General features: G+C 42.5%; 1 protein-coding gene across 1 annotated transcript in view; it reads right to left on the bottom strand.

Moving 5' to 3' along the window:
* Positions 1-8,086, bottom strand: part of smyd2.L (SET and MYND domain containing 2 L homeolog) — a 35,801-nt gene extending 27,715 nt beyond the window's left edge. The window contains 2 exon segments of the mRNA NM_001086782.1: positions 2,333-2,396; positions 7,865-8,086. Of these exon segments, the coding sequence (NP_001080251.1) occupies positions 2,333-2,396; positions 7,865-8,031 (231 nt within the window). The 5' untranslated portion in view covers positions 8,032-8,086.
* Positions 8,087-17,354: the final 9,268 nt, after the last annotated feature.

The following is a 17,354-nucleotide window of genomic DNA, read 5'->3' as shown; positions in this document are numbered from 1 at the left end:
GGCCTCCGTTCAGCCCCCCGTTCCCCTACACTGACGCGCAGATGGTGCTGAGTGGCGCCGAAAAAAAAAAACTATTTTGGCCGAATTTGGCCCGGCGGGGACCCACGAGGGTCAGGGCTTACAGGGTTTTTTCCCCGTTTCCCACCGGGTTGGTCCGACCCTGCCACCAGCTTTTTTCCTGGTTCCAACCCTGATGGCAAGCTCCTTTCACCACTTGTACAGGCAGATTATGATCAAGAAAAACCCATTAAAGGGGACCCGTCACCCAAAAAAATTATTCAAAATCCTATTTTATCACATCAGTCAAGCAAAATGAACTTTAATTACACTATATAAATTATTTGAATCTTTTTTCCTTCAGTCTGGGATTTCAAAATTATAGCAAGCAGGCAGGAGCCATTTTGTGGACACTGTTATTAAGACAAGCCTTGTATCATTTCAAAATCTTGTTTGTGCACCAGAATGGGGGACCTGATGTCCATCCCCATGCACTGGCTACACAATTAAACGGTAAAGAGAACGGGGGAATGTGGGGAGAGCAGTGACATGTAGGAAGTGCTGAATGGAAAGTGAAAGTAATTGTCTGCCCCGCCTCTATGCCCATGGCATAGAGGAGGGGCAGACAATATTTGATTGACAGCTGAGACTTTTAAATGAGCTTAGAACAGCTATGAATGCTTTAATGAAAAATAGAAATTGGATTTCATGTTTAATTTGAAAAGGACTTTTATTATACAGATTTTTGTGTCTGGGTGACAGGTCCACTTTAAGGGCCAAAATCTGCCGGCACTCCCAGGGACAGACACTTGTCATCAAAGCCAACAAGTGGCACAGGCCAGTTTTTGGGGATTGTTTTTAGGTGCTCCATTAGTCTGAAAATAAACAAAGAATGAAAGAGAAATAGCTGAGATGAGAAAATTTGGGGTGACAATACCATTTTAGGCATTGCTGGGCCCCCTCATGGTATCACCAGGCAAGAAGAAAATGCCAAGAAACTTGTACGTTAGGTTCGGATAACCTTTGGGGGCCACAGATCACTACACAGTGCAGATTCCTGCTGAGGATCATTTAGTACTGGCAACAATGTGGAGCACCAGTAGGTCGGCATGACTAGGTCATTACTGTCTCTGGGGCATGCAGGGGGTGTAGCGAGGGGCAGAGAATTTTCGATCGCTGATGAATGAACCTTATTTAAATAAATTCAATGGCCTCCAAATGCAGAGAGGAGACTTTATTATAAGGATATTTTTAACACACCCGCCCCTTTAAAGGGGTGGTCCACCTTCAAGTTAACTTCTAGTATGTTATACAATGGCTAATTCTAAGCCATTCGGCCTTCATCGTTTTTTAATTATTTGCCTTCTTCTTCTGACTCTATACAGCTATCAAATGCGGGGTCACTGACCCCACTGAAAAAAACAAATGCTCTTTAAGACTAGAAATGTGTTGTTATTGACTCATCTTTCTATTCAGGCCTCTCCTATTCATATTCCAGTCTCTTATTCAAATGGCAGCATGGTCTCTAGGGTAATAAAGACCCTAGCAACAATATTGCTGATATTGCAAATTGGAGAGCTGCTGAATAAAAAGCAAAATAATTTAAAAAAAACACAAATTAAAAATGAAAACCAATTGCAAATTGTCTCAGGATATCACTCTCTACGTTATACTAAAAGTTAAAGTTTAAAGGTGAACAACCCCTTTAAGAACAGAACTTTGGAGAAAGTTTTAATTGCGATAAAAAAAGATAAATCAGCAAAACGACGCAGGACAATATTATTCCCCCTGAAGACGCGGCTAATTAAAATGTAACCTGCGGCAGGATCATACAGAGCGGTATAGTGACCGCCATTTCTAATAGGGCTATGGATAGCGGCACATCTCAACTAAGAAACAACAAGGTCTGGAGCAATTTAACTTATCGCCCTCCAGCTACTCAGAACTACAACTCCCACCCGTCACTCATAAGCAGACTGTGTTGTCCTCTTAAAGTGACGGGACACCTGTGCAAGTAATGCAACGTTTGTCACAGGATTTCAAATACAACGCTGAACGCCATCAATGCTCAGTACTTACCAACTGTATGCCAACTTGAAGGTGGGACAAAGCTGTGATTGGCTGACGTATCCATGTAAACGACAAGTGGCCTATCACAGCATTGCACCGCCTCCTGTCAGCATGCAGGAACACTAGGAATGGAAAGAGAAATGTGCATAAAGGGCTGGGGCTTAGAAGCCAGAAATACATCACAAACAGGAATAATGAATTAAAACAACACTTTTAGTTCATGCTTTGTCATATCGTCAGTGTCCCTTTAAGACGGCGGCCGTACCTGGCAGTCCACGTTGCAGTAAAAGGCTTGCTTGCACTTGCCGCATTTCGATAAACCTTCCTTCCTAAAATGAGAAAGAATGAGCAACAAAATCCAAGAAATGTGCTTTAACCTCACAGATAAGTAATTAAGGGAGAGATGTCAGACCTGCAGCCTAAATGTATGCATCCCTTAAAGGGAAACTATACCCCGCCCCCTTTTCGCATTCAGTTGGGCTTCCATTAAAAACTGATGCATAAACACAAATAATTTGACTGAAAGGGGTGGGTCACCTTTAAGTTTATGTTATAGAGTGGCCAATTCTAAGCAACTTTTCAATTGGTCTTCATTATTTATTTTTTATAGTTTTCGAATTATTTGCCTTCTTCTTCTGACTCTTTCTAGCGTGCAAATGGGGGTCACTGACCCCATCTAAAAAACAAATGCTCTTTAAGACTATAAATGTATTGTTATTGTCGCTTTTTATTACTCATCTTTCTATTCAGGCCTCTCCTATTCATATTCCAGTCTCTTATACAAATCAGTTCATGGTTGCTAGGGGAATTTGGAGCCTAGCAAAAAGATGGCAGACATGACCACCTGGAGAGCTGCTGAATAAAAAGTGAAATAACTCAAAAACCACAAATAATAAAAAATGGAAACCAATTGCAAATTGTCTCAGAATATCCCTCTCTACATTATACTAAAATTTGATTTGAAGGTGAACAACCCCTTTAATAGTCTGACTCGCAAGGACCATTTCTCCAACCCTCGTTAGGCTGCCAGATTCCTTAGCCCCTCCCTCACCTTGTGCCATGCTGATGTGATGGGTTCTGGGACTTGAAGTCTTCATTAGCAGCCGGCCTTACATTAATTGGGCCACTCCACAGAGGTTGAGTATCTCCAACCCGATTGCCCCAATATGGGAATTCTCATTATTTATTTAATTATTTATGGCAGTAACGTCTCGGACACATCCATTCAGTTGAGACTAGGGCAGACATTCCCTGTGCAGCTTCCCATACTCCATATCTCCAGCCAATATCAGTAAGGGATAGTGCCAGCGTTCCCAGATTCCTGCGGGTGCATCTGGTTTATGTCGGCAGCGATGGGAGAATTCCCACATCTCAGTGCCACTCCCATGACCCTTTGTTATCGGAGTCACGGCAAGGACTATAAATAGTGCACATAAGTAACTCGGATCATTAAAGGAGAATGCAACCCTACGTTAAAAAAAACTCTACCTCCCTACACTACATAGACCCCCCTCCCTCCTCCCCCCAGCCTAAGTGTTACCCTGGGCAAATGTCCCTAAGGTTTTACTTACCCCTCGGTGCAGATTCAGGCATCGGAGTTCACCGGTGCCATCTTCTTCACTTCGGAAATCTGGAAATTCAGAGAACTGCGCATGCAACGAAACTCACGAAAATTGCCGAAGCACCGGTCTCATTCTGAAGATTACCAAAGCAGCTGAAGATGGCGCCCATGAACTCCGATGCCTAAATCTGCACCGAGGGGTAAGTAAAACGTTAGGAGCATTTGCCCGGGGTAACACTTAGGCTGGGGGAGGAGGGAGGGGGTCTATGTGGGGTAGGGTTTTTTTAAGTTAGGGTTAGGGTTGAATTCTCCTGTAGGGCAGAGACACACAGTCAGATTCAGGGAGATTAGTCGACCGTGCGACAAATCTCCTCTTCTTCGGGGCGACTAATCTCCCTGAACTGCCTTCCGGCTAGTATGAAAATAGTGGGCGAAGTCGCCCGAAGACTTCGGAAAATGAAGAGCTCCAAGTGCCATCCCGCCAGCGATTTTCATTCTAGCCGGCGGGAAGGCAGTTTGGGGAGATTAGTCGCCCTGAAGAAGAGGAGATTTGTCGCCGGGCGACTAATCTCCCCGAATCTGCCCGTGTGTCTCTGCCCTAAAGGAATGTCCATAGTGACACAGAATCAAAAACTCTGAACCATGTGATCAGACCGTCTTTAAATTCTAGTAATTAATATGAGCCAATCAACAGGTATTGTTCACAGGTTGCTATGGGTTACAAGACTTGGAGTAAACCAAGTGCCTGTTAATTTGTTATATTCCCCAACTATCAGTGCTATGGCGATGGACAAGGGCCACCAGAGACAGTGGCCAGGAAACAATGCAGGCACAGAATCTAAATGGCACCCGCTAGTTGCTGCAGGGGTCAGTACATGAGTGGTCTGCCAGCAGCTCAGCACATTATTCAGCATCAACTTTACAGAACCGCCATTCGCTCTCTGCTTTCCAGTGATATCTGCAAGAACAGTTCTGAAGAAGTGAAGTGATACTCCTTTGTGCCCGCTCAATCCTGTGACAGCTCCGCCCCCACTCAGACCACCAATAGCCACAGACTCAAAGCCCCATCTCTTTACCTGCTGCTCCCTTTGCACCAATCACAAACCTTAACTAGATTTGAAAATGTTCCCCCATTGTAACCAGCCGAGAAAGAACTGCATTCTTCTGTGCCGCTAATATATTATATGGTGAATAATGCAGCCCCTAGTGTAAAATATATAGTGAATAAAGTACCCCTCTTGTAAAATATAAGGATATAAGTTACCGAGGAGTTTCATAACCATATAAAAAGTACAAGGCCGAAGGCTGAGTGTTTTTATACAGGTCATGGAACTCCGAGGTAACTTCTAATATCCTCATATTTTACAACTGGGGGTACTTTATTTATTATAATACACAAGTTTTAATGAGTCATGCAAAAATGACATCACTACTCACCGTTTATAACTGATGACATCAGAACTCACTGTTTATAAGGATATAATTTACAGGATATTCATGGCTCTTGTGTATTATATAGTGTATAAAGTACCCCCTCTTGTAAAATATAAGGATATTATAAGTCACCGAGGAGTTTCATGACCATATAAAAACACGAGGCCGAAGGCCGAGTGTTTCTATACAGGTCATGGAACTCCGAGGTAACTTCTAATATCCTCATATTTTACAACTGGGGGTACTTTATTTATTATAATCCACAAGTTTCAATGAGTCATTTGACAGAAATTACATCAGAACTCACCGTTTATAACTGATGACATCAGAACTCACCGTTTATAAGGATATAATTTACAGGATATTCATGGCTCTTGTGTATTATAAGGATATAATACACAAAAGCCATGAATATCTTGTAAATTATATCCTTATAAACAGTGAGTACTGATGTCATTTCTGTCACATGACTCACTGAAACTTGTGTATTATAATAAATAAAGTACCCCCAGTTGCAAAATATGAGGATATTAGAAGTTACCTTCGGCCTTCGGCCTCATACTTTTATATGGTCATTAACTCCTCGGTAACTTATAATATCCTTATAATTTACAATAGGGGGTACTTTATTCACTATATAATAATTACACAAATTATATATTACACAAATTATATATTACATAAAAGCCATGAATATCTTGTAAATTATATCCTTGTAATTATCCTTGAGTAGTGATTTCATCAGTTATAAATGGTGAGTTCTGATGTAATTTCTGTCACATGACTCACTGAAACTTGTGTATTATAATAAATAAAGTACCCCTTGTTGGAAAATATGAGGATATTAGAAGTTACCTTGGAGTTCCACGAGCTGTATAAAAACACTCGGCCTTCGACCTTGTGCTTTCATATAGGGATGCACCAAATCCAGGATTCGGTTCGGGTTTTGGCCAGGATTTGGCGTTTTTCAGCAGGATTCGGATCCAGCCAAATCCTTCTACCTGCCCGAACCGAATCTTAATTTATATATGCAAATTAGGGGCAGGGAGGGAAATTGCGTGACTTATTGACACAAAACAAGGAAGTAAAAATGTTTTCCCCTTCCCACCCCTAATTTGCATATGTAAATTAGGATTCAGTATTCGGCCGACTCTTTTGTGAAGAAATCGGTGTTCGGTCGATTCCAAAATAGTGGATTCGGTGCATCCTACATCCTTATATTTTACAAGAGGGGGTACTTTATTCACTATACATACAGCAAACGCAATTTCAACTACAGGTCTGGGATCTATCATCCGGAAACCCATTATTCGGCTCTTCCGTTTGCCATAGGGTCCAACTTAAACAAGCAATTCTTCATTCATTCTTTTATTAACAGTGTGTCACTATTACTTAATGTGCTGTAATTTCTCAAAATCCCTCTGTGTTCCATTGCCCTGAGGCCATCATTCCCTCAATACTTTCTGACTCCCAAACCAAAGCTCAGTCCCAGCCTCGGGTTCAGCCTCGGCAGCTGTTCAGCCCATTGAGAAGAGAAGTGTCAGACATCCAAAATAATGATTTATTTTAACCAGCCCAGGCACCTCACACTGCCCATCCCACATGGCTCTTATGCAATTCAATTTCATTCATTCTGCAGACTGCACTGATTTCTGTGCTGCCATGCACAATGCCATTAAATGAATTGGGAAGGTTGTAACGGCTGCTAATAACACTTGGCGGTGGGCTGATGGTAGATCCTGATTGGCTGTTTTAGGTCAAAATCACATTATAAAAAGGACACCTGTTTGGTCAGTCCCACCCTGGGGCTTATTATATGGGTGCAGAGCAATTGAGTCACTTAAAATAACCCAGCAGTGTTTTATCAGCTCCCAGCTGCTCCCTGTACTGCTGCCTCATTCCATAGTTCAGATTAGGGGTCTTTAACATGTGACAGCACAGTTGGACTACAACTCCCACCATCCGATCAAAGCTGAAGATCAAGAGCTGAATCCTTTCATTTAATTCCTGTTATTAGTGACTTGCAATTGGTCTTATTTATATTATTTATGGATTATTCCAATGACTAGCCTTCCTATTCTGCCTTTTTTTTTCTGGCCTACGACGGACAATGCTATTTGATTGTTAAGGGGGGTCGCTGACCCTGGCAACAAAAAAAAACAGACAGACGAGGAGGCTTCAATATTACCATTATGTAGCGGAACCCAGAGAAGAACTGACCTTTGCTACAATGTTTCAGGAGTCAGAACCAAAAAAGGCAGAGACAAACTGCTCAGTTCAAAGTCTTGCCTTGGATAAGGGCCCGTCAACAAGGGTTTTTTTGGAAGTTATTGTGACACTGCAAAGTTTTAAAACCTAGGCCCCCAAGGGCCACATTGCAAATAGGGCCTAAAAAGCAGATCAGGGCCACGACAAAGAGAAAGACAGTGGCCCTGATCTTTAGGGAAATCTAATCAGACCAAGGAATTGAATGAGAAGCCCTCCAGCTGTTGCTGAACTACAACTCTCAGAATCTCACTGCCATTCCTGATGTGTGTTGCAATTCAGTGTAACAATTCTTGTACAATGACCCCAGAGGGATCTGAACTGAGTGGGATCTCAGCAGGTAAAATACCCTTGAAACCAGACCAGAACAAGACCTCTAGGATTATGTGCCGGCACTAGGACCCAGCGCCACTGCAGAGAATACAACCCACGTGTCTACCGTAACTCCCTAAATATACGCGCCGCAGGCCTCACTGCCGGGCACAGTCCTTCCTGTATATAACCCGGTAGAGTCGCTGCCCCGGTCCGTCGTGTTACCTGGCGAAGCAGAAGTCGCAGTGGTTGCCCCGCTCGGTGTCAGTCAGTACGTAGGTGTAGGCCGGGCAGGTGAACAGCAGCTCCCCCAGCGCGAAGGAACGCGTCGCCTTCAGTCCCCGGCCTTTCCCTGGGCTGTCGAACCGTTCCAGACCCTCGGGCTGTCCCATGGTGCAGAAGGGGGGGGTATAGAGAGAGACTGACAGAGAGGGGTGCGTGTGTGCCAGGGACAGGCTATTAATGGTTCCCCCCTTGTCGGGCTGACTCACTCGCACATACAGGGACAGCTGGGCAGCCTGCCGGAGCCGCGCGGTCCTACCGCCTTCACACAGCGGGGCAACTCGACTCCCAGTGTGCGCGGAGAATACTGTCCCCCTGTTGTAAAGCTCTCAGCATTCCCTTCAAAGGGCTTGTTCACCTTTACTATGATGTAGAGGGGGATATTCTGAGACCATTTGCAATTGGTTTTCATTTTTTATTATTTTTTTAGTTATTTAGCTTTTTATTCAGCAGCTCTCCAGTTTGTAATTTCAGCAATCTGTTTGCTAGTGTCCCTAACAACCATGCACTGATTTGAATAAGAGACTGGAATATGAATATGAGAGGCCTAAATAGAAAGATGAGTAATAAAAAGTAGCAATAACAATATATGTGTAGCCTTACAGAGCCAAATGCCCCTAACTTTTTACTTACCCCTCTGTGCAGATTCGGGCATCGGAGTTCACGGCAGCCATCTTCCGGGTCTTCATGTCTTCTTACGGCGCTTCAGCAATTTCTGTCCATTTCAGTTGTCGCAAACTGGGAAATTGCTCCAACTGCTCATGCGACGATTCGTCGGTCTTGGATTATCGTAGACCCGGAAGATGGCTGCCGTGAACTCTGATGCCTGAATCTGCACAGAGGGGTAAGTAAAAAGTTAGTGGCATTTCCCCGGGGGGGGGGGGGCAGCTAGGCTGGGGAGGAGGGGGGTCTACATGGGGTGGGGGGTAGGGTTTTTGTTTTTTTTTGCTAAAGGGTTTGTTTCGCCTTTCAAGGGCACTTGTTGGGTAAAAATGTTACCCCCAACCAAAGGTGTGGGCTAATAGAGCTCACGTTTCGGTTGGGGATAACAGTCGTTTTTGTTTTGTTTTTTTTAAATTCCCCCTATCCCACTGCTAGCAGCCATGTTGACACAACACTAAATAATTTTTTGAATACTTCGACCATCGAATAGGATACTACGACTTCAAATTTACTTTGAATTCGATTCGAAGTAAAAATAGTTTGAATATTCGACCATGTCTCTTTAAAAAAACTTCGACTTCAATACTTCGCCAAATTAAACCTGCCGAAGTGCTATGTTAGCCTATGGGGAACTTCTTCAACCATTTTTTAAGTCTTTACACATCGAAGTAAAATCGTCCGATCGTGCGCTAAAATCATTCAATTAGATTTTACTTTGATTGTTCGATGGCCAAATTTAGTGAAAAATACTTAGATATTCGAAGTATTTTAATTCGATGGTCGAATTTCGAAGTATTTTACACTTCGAAATTCGACCCTTGATAAATCTGCCCCTTATTGTTATTGCTACATTTTATTCCTCATCTTGCTATTCAGGTCTCTCCTATTCATATTCCAGTCTCTTATTCAAATCAATGCCTGGTTGCTAGGGTAAGTAGTATGAAATTGCAAACTGATAAATAAAATGCTAAATAGCTGAAAAGCCACAAATAAAAAATGAAAACCAATTGCAAATTATCTCAGAATTTCACTCTCTTTCACTCGCTTAGCTTGAGTGACGGATTAGAATAAAAAATACTTCAAATTTCGAATTATTTTTTTGGCTACTTCGAACATCGAATTGGCTACTTCGACTTCGAATCGAACGTTTCGAACTAAAAATCATTCGACCACCTTTGACCACCTACTTCGCAACCTAAAACCTACCGAGCACCAATGTTAGCCAATGGGGATGGTCCCCATAGGCTTTCTAGGCAATTTGGGATTGAAGGAAAATCGTTTGATCGATGGATTAAAATCGTTCGATTCGAAGGATTTAATTGTTCGATCGAACGATTTTTCCTACCATTGTTTGAACGAGCGAATTGTGGTAAATCCTTCGACTTCGATAGTCGAAGGATTTTACTTCGACAGTCGAATATCGAGAGTTAATTAACCCTCGATATTCGACCAATAGTAAATGTGCCCCTAAAAGTTTGTTGAAAGGTGAACAGCCCTTTTAATATCTCCCCTAGACTTGTGCAAAAGTGAGTTTAAAAAGATTTCTGAGCCTGAACTGATTAATACTTTGATACTGTAATACGCAACTGTCAGGCTAAAAGGCCGGCCAACATGAGAAAGCCGGCAGGTAACACCAGGGCCGAGTGGCATCTAAAGATCTGGGGATTCGCCGGAAAGAATTAGAGAAGAGAAATTGAATCCTCTTTCCTGTGCGGGAGGAAGGGAGTTACGGTGCTTGAGAAAGTGAAAAAAAAAAGCAATTAAAGGGCGTCATGATGAATAAAGATCAGGTGAGAAAGGAAGTCGCCTTCTGACCCCGGGAACCGTATTTCTGCTGCCTCCTCTTTATGATTTCCTGAGACCCAGGGAACAATGTTACAGAAAACAGGGGGGCCAGGTATTTGAGGAAAATGAGACGCACTTTAAAGCGGATGAAGAATACAAAATTATTCTTTTTTTTTTCAAAGCCAAAAACAGCTGAAAAACTAAGACAAAAGGTTAAATCGTTTGGGGCGGCAAAGGGAATGAGCAACGGGAAGGAAAGGTGACCCACAAAAGAAATTATCTGGAATGCTTGTAAAAACGCAATCTGTTTGGCAGCCGCACCGAGGGACTCCGGTGAGAGGGAGAGGCTTCCCACCCTTGGAAGGGACAAACAGGAAGACATCTTGAAAGAAATACTTTACTGCAGGGGACATCAATGTGCTTCAGGGAGGTCAACGGGACCTCGGCAAGGCTCAATAATACCCTGCTGACTCTTCACTTTAAATGGATGACTCACCTTAACGGGATTCTGTCATGATTTTATGGTTTACTTTTTATTTCTAAATGACACTGTTTACATTGCAAATAATTCACTTTACCATCTAAAATGTTATTCTTGAACCAAAAAAAATGTATTTTTATATGCTGTAATATTGGTGTGTAGGTGCATCTCAAGTGCATTGTGCCTGATCCTGAGCTTTGAGAAGGAGCCACCACTTCAGGATGGAACTGCTTTGAGACAACTATTGTTTCTCACCTTCTCGTTGTACTTCAATACGACCCAAGTTGTGCTCACTATCCCCACCTAGTCGTACATATGAGAATAACACCCACTCTGGAAAAATCAGGGTTTCTCTCTCTTCTCCTGCCCTCAGGAAACCTTTTGGAAGGATAAGGGGGTCTGGGTTGTTATAAATCCTTGCTACTCATTGTATTTAATGTGTCTGGGCCTAAAGTTCCCACTGCCTGTCACTATATTTATTGTATATTGGGCTAAAGCTCCCACTGCTTTTCATTCTAAATATTTTGTTGTGCCACTACTTCCACACCTCATTATATAATGTATTTATTATGATCTGTATTTATTGTTCATAGATGCCAGTGTAACATTATTTAGAAGTGAATACTGTGTGTGTGCTTGTGTATATATATATATATATATATATATATATATATCGCCTTTATTGAGGCCAGGGGCGTAACTACAGAGGAAGCAGACCCTGCGGCTGCAGGGGGGCCCAGGAGGTACAGGGGGCCCCATGAGGCTCTCATTCATGAGCAATTTGAACATATATTGGTAAAACAGGACAAACACTGGATATGTTGGGGGCCCTAAAATTAATTTGCTGTGGGGCCCAGCAACATCTAGTAACGCCACTGATTGAGGCTAATGTTACATGTGACAGAGAAATACCTGAAGCCACCCTAAATTATTGGGCAGTACAGGCAGTTTTGCCTGTTCACCCACTTTCTAAAATTCAGGACAGTAACAGCAGTGTTATTAGCCACGGAGGTACTATCAGTTCAGGCAGCTGAATCCTTCAGCAGAGGTGTCAGGGAGTTGCTATCTGGTTAGCTGTCCGTTATTTTTTTGATAGACTGCTGATGGGCTGCTGGGGGGAAGGGAGGGGTGTTATCACTCTAAATTACAATATAGTAGTAAAGAGTGACTGAAGTTTATCAGATCACAAGTCACATGGTTGGGGGCACCTGGGAAATGGATATCATGTCCAGCCCCATGCCAAATTTTAAAATTAAATATATAAATCTGTTTGTTTGTTTTTAAAAAATGGATTTCAGATCAGCTTTCTGACAGAGCAGCACTATTAACTGATGTATTTTGGGGAAAAAACATGTTTTCCTGTGACAGTATCCCTTTATTATTAATTTTTAGTAGAGTATAGACACTGGGGTTCCAAGACAGCTTGCAGTTGGTATTTTTTGAATGATTATAGGCATGGAATTTTAACCAAGTGGCAGTAGGGTTGCCACCTGGCCGGTATTTTACCGGCCTGGCTGGTAAAAATAATGGTTGATCCCAATGTTATTAATAGGGAATAAAGATAAATATATAGGAAGGTCAGTGATCCCAATGTTATTAATAGGGAAAAAAGATAAATATATAGGAAGGCCGGTATTATTTCCAGAAAAGGTGGCAACCCTAAGTGGCAGTTAGGCCTCATAGTCAATCTAATCTGCAAGTGCAATGGGCAAAGTGCAATCTTGAGCACAATCGCCATGTTTTTTCCCCCCACAATTCAGCTTTTCTTCCCAAAATTCCAGTGCAAATGTCTGGCTTCATTTCTGGTGTTCCGCATGCGACTGAAATGCGTGCCCCATTGTTTTGGAGCAAATGAGCTGTGGAGGTTGAAGCCGGGCGCTGCTGGAACGTGAATAACTTTATTGAAAGTGGTTTTACGCACAACTCGCTGCTGGGAATAGTGCAAGTTGCCCACTGTGCTTGTGGTCATGAAAGAGCCCTTTACTTTTTCTTGGTTGCCAGGGTCAGTGACCCTAACAACTTGTTTAGCACAAATCCTATAGTAATTTCAGACATTTCAGATATTGGTCAACAGGGCAGCCATCAGGGGAGGACAGGGGGGAGAGTTGTCTTTCCGAGAGCTGATGACTGCGGGAAGGCATGGATGTTTAAGAGGCCCTGGCCACCAATATTCTTATAAATGTGTGGGGGGGGGGCCCTGGCCACCAATTTTGGCCACCAATTTTTTTTCCTCATGTGGGGTCCAATATTTTTAAATGGGGGGCCACCAATATCTTTTTATTTTTTATTAACATGTGGGAACCCTAGCCACCAATATTTTTTTTGTTTTTTTACTGTGTGGTGGGGGGGGGGCGGACCTGTGGGGTGGGGAGGGCGGACCTGTAGGCGAGGCTTGCGGTGGGCGCTGCCCAGGGGGCCCAGGAAATGTTGTCGTATGGGGCCCTGTGATTTCTGATGGTCCTGTTGGTCAACATTGATGGCAAAATACAAAAAAGGTTGAAGTAGAAATCGCAATGAAGTGACGTTGGCTGGGCTGTGTTTAGGTCCATTGCCACCCTAGGCATCGGACCTCAACACGCCCGTACGTCGTGCACTTCACGTCACTTCCGAAGTCTTCCTCGGACCCCCTAATCCTCACCCCCTCAGTTCCGTCACTTGATTTCCTATGGAAGCGGAGGTTTTTTTTAAAAAAAAAATAACTTAAAAACCACAAATACAGGTATAGGATCCCATATCTGGAAACCCATTAGGGATGCACCGAATCCACTATTTGGGATTTGGCCTTCATGATTAGGGATGGGAAAGGAAAAAGTGGAAAAACATTTTTATACTTCCTTGTTTTGTGAAGAAAAGTCACTTGATTTCCCTACCTGCCCCTAATTTACATACACGAATCCGGGTCCGGCCAGGCACAAGGATTTGGCTGAATCCGAATCCTGCTAAAAAAAAAAAGGCCGAATCCTGGATTCGGTGCATCCCTAAGTTTTATAAACAGGCGACGTTGGAACAATAGAAACTTTAATAATTTTCGATGTCTTAAAAAAAAGTCTCTTCGTTACTACTAATGTACCAGTCTGCGTGTTGATGGAGTCCCTGCCATACGATGCATATTCTGTTTACTTTAGTTGAGCCGGTTCCAGCGAAGAACATTGAAAAGAAAGCGGAATTCATCCGTAAATACAATTAAAAAAGTAGGCAAATCTGCTAAGGCTTCCTCCAAGCCTTTCCATTGATAATGACATTCCACTCGCTTGTGCATTTCTCTCTCTTGGGCACCACGAGCCAATCGAGCAGGGGAAGGGTTAATAAGTAAACCCACAAAAATAAGCATGTGTGGGGTTCTAGGAGGGACGGAGACGCACCAGATTGCGGCTGTTGTCTTCAGCTGCTGAGAATTATTTCTACAAGAGCTGAAGATTTAATTGCCCGCGACTACCAGAGAGGCAACTGTTCCTTGCGAGCAGCTCGGGAACTCAAGGGCTCCTGCTGGGTTGGCACCGGTATCAAGTTTATCAATCTTGAGAAAACAATGGCTTATTTTTAATTAGTGGATTTTAGTTTTTACGCGATTCAGCGTTGTTACTCCTATACACTAAGAGGCCCATTTATCAAAGGTTGAATTTCGAATTCATGTCAATTTTTTTTAACTCTGATATTTTCGACTGGGAAGTTATTTAAGAAAAAATTTGAATGTCCAATATTCAGTCGAATAGTTCCGACCCAAAAATTCGAATCCTATTCAAATCGTATTCGATTCCTACCAATCAAGTTTTTCCCCCAAAAAAAAACTTAAATGTCAGGAAGACTATTAACAAATTCACTAAGATTTGTAGTTGCGACAGGTGTAACTTCGCCTCACTTCGCCAGGCGTATTTTCGCCAGCGCTCTGCAAATTCACTAAAACTAAAGTTGCGCTCAGGGATAGCGTAAGGTTGCGAAGTTGCGCTAGCGTTGATTCGCGAAGCGAAGTTACGCTAGCGATGGTTAATTTGCATACGGCGCCAAATTCAAATTTCAATGGAGGAATACGTATCAGCACTACAAATGCCTGGGAAACCTTCAAAACATCAAATAAAATTTTTATTTTGCCCTACACATGTGCCCACTGTATAGTTAAGTTGCCATGAGTTAGGAAATGTAGGGGGGAAGGAGGGAAGCCCCAAATTTTTTTTCGATCTTTTTCAGCCTATCACCCATAATATAGAAAAAACGCCAGCGTTTTTTGGGACTTAGAAAAAATTTGAACTTTTTTTGAAGCAATCCCTATCTACTCTATTGCGCTTCGCCTGGTCTGAGGTGGCAAAGGAAGTCTAGCGTAAAAGGTAGCGTTCAGTACACTGCGCGCGTTAGTGAATTTGCGTAGTTACGTCCGTAGCGAAAATTCGCCAGGCGTAAGGGTGCGAAGTAACACTAGTGAATTTACGCCAGCGTTCGTTAGTGAATTTGCGAAGTAACGAAAATGCCCAACGCTAGCAAACTGACGCTAGCGTTAGGCGCTTCGGCGCTTAGTGAATTTGCCCCAAAGTTGGGGACTGGATACTTAAGTTTTTCTGGCGCAAGCTGGGCCCGCATACTAAGCAAACTTTAACTCAGCGTTAGAGAGCTGAAAAGCAGGAAGTAGTGTTCTGTTCTGTTCTGTTAGACATCCAGTCACCTCAACTTGTCATTTGTCTTCAATGGGCTAAATCAGGTTCATTGGATCCTTTGAGCAGATGAGTGGACGCATTCCGACCTGTTGGGAGAGGCTGATGTGGTCCTCACCCCATGGGACTTTCTAACCTACCCAATCAATATCTCACCAATTCCAAATTGGTTTCAGTCGAACAGCAAACATTATGGGACTGGCTTACTATTACAGAGCTAAATATATACCTTTTATTATATATTGAACTTAAGGTGGAGATATCCAAATTACAGAAAGCTCCATTATCCATAAAACCCCATTTCCCGAGCATTCTGGATAACAGCTCCCATACCTGCATAATCTCTGAAAAGCACTAAGGAATATGTTCCCCCCTCTATAAATAAAGGATATTAACAAAATAAGGAAATGCTTCTAAGCGAATTACATAGCAGGCAACATCTGTCACAAAACTGGGATTCTCTCTGATATTTTATTATCACATAGTGTCACCTAGTGGCGTGATAGGAACTGAACAGTGAGGGAAGCAACCACTGAAACACACATGAGATATGAGGAGGTCTAGTAACTTATTATATTTATTTTATTGAGCGTAGACTTCAGATAAATATAGTTATGTACCTGTACTTTCCCCTAGCCCAGCAGTAGTTGTGGGGTTGCTTATTTGTGGTTGTGGATGGTCCTTATCTACAGCAAACCAATGTTTCTATTTATAAAGTATATAAGATATTATTAGCTCAGATGATGCTCAACTGCTGATGACTACTCAATGTGCTTCCTGCAAAAATACAGACTTGAACCCCAACATCCTCTGCACTAGAATATCGATCTTCAACCTTTGGCATCACAATTTCTGAGCTAAAAAACATCAACATTCAAGGACAGGTACTGGGGGTTTTAGAAACCATTTGTGAATATCACTAGCCTAGACCAAGATTATCAAAATAACAATCATATGAATTGCAATGGCATCTGCTGACGATGATGGACAAAGAGATGGTGCTCTTTGTCCATCATCCAACCCCCAACGTCCTCTGCACTAGAATATCAACCTTCAACCTTTGGCTTCACAGTTTCTGAAGTAAAAACATCAACATTCAGGTACTGGGAGTTTTAGAACCCATAAGTGAATATCACTACCGTAGACCAAGATTATGAGAATAACAATCATATTAATTGCAATGTCATCTGCTGACGATGATGGACAAAGAGATTATGCTCTTGGTCTATCATCCAACGTCCTCTGCACTAGAACATTGATCTTCAACCTTTGGCTTCACAGTTGCTGAAGTCAAAACATCAACATTCAAGGGCAAGTACTGGGAGTTTTAGAAACCATAAGCCTAGACCAAGAATATCAGAATAACAATCATATTAATTGCAATGACAATGATGGACAAAGAGATGATGCTCAATGGCTGATGGCTCCTCAATGTGGCCAAGGCACTGAGGTGGTACAGAAAGCGTTAAAAGTCTCCCCCCCCAATCTACAGCGGGGGCTTCTGCAATGCAGTATTTTACTCAACTGATCTGTAATCACTGAATGTTTGATCTGGCTCATCTACTTCTTGGCTTGGCGATGACTTGGCAGTGCCTCGGAGTTGTATTTCTTGCCCATCTCTAGCCCACATATCATTGCCAGTAGTTGCTTTCAAATTGCATTTCTGAAAAACTCCAACTGAACACACACAACAGCCAGAGAGGAATAACAGAGCATGCAGCAAAGACGGGATAAGGGAACATATATCCCACATCCAACAAAAGGGAAAAAAACAGTATTAAGTATTCAAAAAAGAAACAGGACTTTATAGATGTATAAGAATTGGTATTTTTGTTGGGATGGTGGTTGAATGCTGGCACTG

The sequence above is a fragment of the Xenopus laevis genome, chromosome 5L (assembly GCF_017654675.1).
Source record: "Xenopus laevis strain J_2021 chromosome 5L, Xenopus_laevis_v10.1, whole genome shotgun sequence".
NCBI lineage: Eukaryota > Metazoa > Chordata > Amphibia > Anura > Pipidae > Xenopus > Xenopus laevis.
Note: the sequence above shows the minus strand (reverse complement) of the source record. Positions and strands in the feature narration are given on the sequence as shown.